Source organism: Leiobunum rupestre, chromosome 5, assembly GCF_980474605.1.
Source record: "Leiobunum rupestre chromosome 5, qqLeiRupe1.1.hap1, whole genome shotgun sequence".
Taxonomy (NCBI): domain Eukaryota; kingdom Metazoa; phylum Arthropoda; class Arachnida; order Opiliones; family Sclerosomatidae; genus Leiobunum; species Leiobunum rupestre.
In genome coordinates, this window is record NC_143388.1 from 72,208,727 (window position 1) to 72,214,542 (window position 5,816).

The following is a 5,816-nucleotide window of genomic DNA, read 5'->3' on the forward strand; positions in this document are numbered from 1 at the left end:
CCATTCTCCAGAATTTGTTTTCCTCGTGCAGATATCTGGAGATTAGATTTTTACCCGTTTGCTTATTGCTTCAGAACTCCTTAATTTCTAATCTCTAGGCAATAATAACAAGTTATTTTCAATTTAATTAATTTTTTATTTGATTTTAGAACTTTGTTTACATGTTAGTAGGTACTATCAGATATTCCATTAGATGGTTATCTTGTGCACTACACAATGAAAACAAATTAAAGTAGCTAAGTTTACAGGTTAATTGATTATCTACGAGTAAATTAGTAAAATCTTGTAGTACTTCCGAGGGTGATTTAAAACAGCCAAAATAAGATTTTACTTGATGGTACGAATTAAATTGATCTGGGTACAAAAATAAACCCTCGAAAGGTTTTCCATATAATAATTCGTGAATTTTTAAGGTTTTTAACAATAGCTAAGTACATGCATTCGATAACATTTTTATGTTCGTTTAAAAGATTTATTTGAAACCGAATAAAATCAATTTTTTTTTGGAACTCACCGATTTCGCGAGCTCCCAGATCCAGAACATGACCGTAGGCAGAGTTCAATTTGATGTTGTTGGTAGTGGCGATGACGGATACGTTGTTGTCGTGATAGTCGATGATGTTGTGGGTTAGAGACGATGCTCCGGTTTGCGTAGCGGCGAAAAGCTCTCCCCAAAGAGAGAGTAGATTGGTGAAAGCTTCGGAGGTCAGGAACAGAATATTTTCGTTCGATTTTTTGAAGAAGAGAACTTGTAATTTTGATCCGTCGAAACCAAAAGAAATGTAGACTGATCCTCCTAACGTGATTTTTATGTTGATACGTCTTTCTTGGCCCCTGCGTTTGGATACGGTATGCGTCTCGGCTATAGAAAATGAAAATGTTAAGCCTTTGTCTATTGAAATAGTAATAGTATTAATAAAATAATGCTTACCAATAGATCGTTTTTCCATGTTTACGGTAGATGAGGAGAGCAAAGCGGATGCACTTCTTTTCAGTTCAGCGTCTCAGAGAGAAATGACGCATGGGAGATTAATCAGTTCCTATCTTGTTGAGATTAATTCATCACGTGATCTAAACTTCAAATAACCCTCGAATTCTATCGGCTCTCTCTCTCTCTCTGAGATAACAGTTCTAGACACTCGAAATTAAACCGTCCCGTGCTCGAAACTGCCTCTAATTATTCCCATTGACGTCACATATTAATCCACTTGGAAGAAGAAAAAAACCCATTGTAGTTTCCTCTCGAGAGCTTGTGATGCAATCATATCCTAGAAAACAATACAATTAATAGAAATTAACATAAAATTAGTATACTTTTAATACCATTTTGTGAACTACAGTGAAAAAAGTTACAATTTTACGGTAGAAACGTTTTCAAAATACCACAAAATGAACTCAAATAAGAAAATTGTAATTAAAATAATCACTACGCCTATAATTTTAGAAGGTTGTTTCAGGACGGTGATTATGGCAGATGTTTGTACTTCAGTGTCCATATCGGAAATGAAGTTAAATGGAATATTTTGCGTAAATAAGTATAAATTTTAGCATAACCCTAATATATTCTCGAGAACTGAACAAGTTCTTTGGGAATAAGAGATAAGCTTACTATCTTCCCCTAGGCCCTATATAAGGGGGGTGCCTGAACCGGGGGAACGTCACTCTATTGTTGTTCTTTGTGCGTCTAGTACCAGGATTTTTGAAGCGCGCTCTCTCTCTCTACGTAAGTTTATTTTGATTTTTTTATCGTAATTTTTTGAATAAGGTTTAAGTAAATCGGCATTAAAATGAAAGGTGTACAATACCCAGAAATTAATTTAGTTGATACCCCGGAAATGATTATAATCGACTCCCCTGAATTGATTGATATAACTGATAACGAGCTCCCGGAAGTACCCATAGTAACTTTACCCGATTCTCCAGAAATGGAAATAATAGATTTAACTGATACCCAAGACCCTACCCTTTCCTTAACTACAGTAACTGATTCGCAATTGGAACGTTTAAAAGAAATGACAATGGTACGAGATTATCTTAGAGAATATCAACTAACCCATCAAATCTGTTCGCCCCCTATCGATAATTTACCTTCACCCCTTTTAAGACCTAGTTCTATTCCACCTGACGAAGTACGTTTTTCGCCCTCGTATACGCCTATGGATGCTCCCTCACCCTTTCTAGAATCAGATGACACATGCCACTCTTTATCTTTGGAAGATAATTTTATCATGTCGTCCCTCAGTACGGACAGCATTCAGCGCTTAGCTGAGAACGTACAAGTTGCCCGACGGGACGCTGAGGAACTTGCAGCCGCAGCCGCAAGGGCAGCCGAAATGTTCGAGGAAGCTAAAGCGTTGTTAGCTGCTCGTACGGCTAGTAGTAGTAGTAGTAGTAGGCCACCTCATAATATTTCCCCTCAGCGTAATAATGACCCTATAGCGGTCGCAGGCCCCTCACGAGCTCCGCAGTATTCACCTCCATCGTCTCAGACTGCTGAGAAAAACGCGAACCCCGAGAACGCAAATTTGGCTGCCCCCACTTCGTCTCCTCCTCCTCAAGTTGGAGGTGGGTTGGTTGACGTTCCAATAACGCCTCCGTCCTTTCCTAATTTACCAGGTTCTGTTAAAATATTGAATAATAATATCCAAAATTTCCCAAATTTTGGACTAATGGGACGGACTTTAAATGTCCGGTTAGAAAATAATATAGAAAATGGTATTTATATATTGATGGAAACCCTATTGGAGGACTGTTTGCCTTCAGATATGGTTTCGGTTTCATTCGTGAACGTCACTAACCCCGGTTTTCAAATTAACGTCAGTTTCCGGCGTCGGGACCAATTAGACTTGCAATGGTTGATGACGTATATCGATGAAAAAAGCTATAGATCCGAGAACGATGGAAGTTTTTTTGAAGGAATAGTTACGGTTACGTTTAATCGAGTCAGATTACCGCAAGGAGGAACTAGATCAGTAAGCTTAGGGATTTCCCTTGAAAAAGAGTTTTCTTTTTATAAACATTGCACGATAACGATAAATAACCAGGATAAAATTTGTTTAGCACGCGCTCTTGTAGTAGCCATAGCTCATAGAGAATACATGGAAAATAAAAATGATGGAGAACTTAAAAGAAAATATACTACTATAAGACAGTGTAGAGGAAAAAATATTGAAATGCTATTACAGACCCGCGAAACTAGGACCCTTTTGGCATATTCTGCATTAACAGACGAAGATGCGCGGGTCCGGACGCTTTAACTCGGTTCCAAGAAATCTTGCCCGAATACAGTATTATCGTTTTTCGATTACGCGATCCCGTACCCTTAGTTATTTTCGGCGACGTCAAAGAAGAGAGGGAACTAGAAGGGCCTCTCCGCAAACGTCTTTATCTTCTAAATATTGACACACATTTCAACGTAATTACTAACCCTAAACCCCTTTTCGCGTTTAATTACTTTTGCGAAAAATGTTTAGTAGGTTTTAATAATCTCAGTGAGCATAAATGCCTTCTTTTCTGTCACGCTTGTTGTAGAAAACAAGATTGCAGGAAGGACGTAGATAAAATAACTTGCCAAACATGTTTAAGAGTTTTCCCTATTCAAAATTGTTACGATTACCATTTATCAGGACCCGACCCCTTATGTAATAAAATTTACGTTTGTGATCTTTGCGGAAAATTTATCAGTATGTTTAAGCGTAAGGCAGTACACGTTTGTGGAGAGATCTATTGTCTTTCGTGTAGTGATTTTAACCCCGCAGGTCATCTATGTTACATGCAACCTTTAAAGACCGTCCGTAAAGATTCTGCCGATAAAACTACTCGTTCTCGAATAAATAGCAATAATAAACGGGTCCACGACTCCGACAATGAACAATCACCACTGACCAAGAGAAGTACTCCAAAAACGGAAGTCTTTGTTTTTTATGACTTGGAATGTAAACAAACAAATCGTACTGACGCCAATGCTTTGATTCACGAACCAATTTTATGCGTTTCGCAAAAAGCGTGTAAATTCTGTTTCGAAGAAAAAGATAGTCAGTACGCATGCGCTAAATGCGGTAGTGGTCCTCGGGAGAAAATATTTCTCTCAAAAGACCCCGTCGGCGACTTTCTAGAGTATCTTCGTACGCTTAACAGAGTGGCTGATAAGATAATATGTATTGCCCATAACGCTAAAGGTTACGACGCGCAATTTATAGTACGTAAAATGATCGATTTAAAGTGGACCCCTAAAGTCTTGACAGACGGGACCAAATTCATGTATGTACAGTATAAAAAATTAAAATTCTTAGATTCCTTAAATTTTATGCCCTTTGCCCTTTCTCAATTCGTTTCCACATTTGGTTTAGATAATAATTTATATAAGGGACATTTCCCGCATTTACTGTTTAATACCGTAGACCATGAATTTGATCCAGCCCGTTCGAACGAAACCAATTACGTACTACATAATGACATGCCTCCGATGGACGCGTACGACCCTAATCGTTTAAGCGGTAAGGCCTACGATGAATTTATCCAGTGGTATAACGATTCCCGGTCCGAAGCTTGCGGAAATTCGGACCCCAACTTTAATTATTTTGATTATAAAAGAGATTTAATCCAGTACTGTCGCCAGGACGTAAACATTCTTTTGCAAGGCTGTTTATCATATCGTTCTATTTTCATGGATAAATTCGAAATAGACCCGTTCTTAACTGCGATAACGATTGCGGGAGTATGCAGTTTTATCTTTAGGAAACACTTTTTACAGTCCGATACGATTGGTGTAGTGCCCCCTTTCGGCTATCGTATGAACTGCAACCAGAGTTTTGTAGCGATCGAATGGCTTAAATGGATGTCTCACTTACGAGGGAAGGAAATTCAGTCTGCTTTTAATGGATTTGAACCTAGAATTCTTAACATTAACGTGGACGGACTTCTCGATAACGAAGTGTTTCAATATCACGGATGTTATTTTCACGGGTGTAAAAAGTGTTTTCCTATCAATAGAAACTTAGCGTTATACGGCGACCACACTCAGACCCATAATTCGCGATACGCGTCAACCATTGCTACCACTAACCGCTTGAAACAATTGGGATACACTGTCCATGAAAAATGGGGATGTACCTTCAAAGCTGAGCGGAGTACTAACCCCGCCATCAACGCATATCTTTCTACCGAAAATTTAAAATTAAAAATTAAAGAGCCAATCCGACCCCGCGAAGCCTTTTTCGGAGGACGTACGTCAGCCTGGAAATTACATCACAAGTGTAAAGAGGGGGAGGAAATTAAATACATTGATATTTGTTCACTCTATCCGTGGTGTAACAAGTATTGCAAGTTACCCGTGGGACACCCTAAAATACATGTAAAAGCTCCTTTCCCTGACATTTCTACCGTAAACGGATTAATAAAAGCCACAATGTTACCGCCTCAAGCTCTCTACCATCCCGTTTTACCCCAAAGAATAGGATCGAAACTAGTGTTTGCCAACTGCCAAAAATGTAGTGAGTCTCGAAACCAGCAGGATTGTCCCCACGAAGACTCAGAGCGACAAATAACAGGTACTTGGGTTGCAGACGAGGTACAGTTGGCAATCGAAATGGGTTACAAGGTCATTTCTATTCACGAAATTTGGGAATACGGGGTAGTAAAATACGACCCGATATCGAAAGAGGGCGGTCTTTTCTCCGAGTACGTCAACGCGTTTCTTAAACTCAAACAGGAATCCAGCGGCTTACCCGCGGGAATAGAGACCGATGAAGAGATTAAGAAATACGTTGACGAATATTACGAAAAGGAAGGAGTAAAACTTGATCCTACCAATATTA

The 5,816-nt window shown here is 39.0% G+C and overlaps 1 protein-coding gene across 1 annotated transcript; it reads right to left on the reverse strand.

Annotated features, from left to right (window-relative positions):
- Window positions 1–344: 344 nt before the first annotated feature.
- Window positions 345–1,051, reverse strand: LOC149945815 (uncharacterized). The gene is made up of 2 exons (XM_090176722.1): window positions 932–1,051; window positions 345–862 (listed from the first exon to the last, which is right to left on the reverse strand). Exons 1-2 carry the CDS (start codon window positions 948–950, stop codon window positions 345–347), a joined length of 537 nt encoding a protein of 178 aa, XP_090032848.1. The 5' UTR covers window positions 951–1,051.
- Window positions 1,052–5,816: the final 4,765 nt, after the last annotated feature.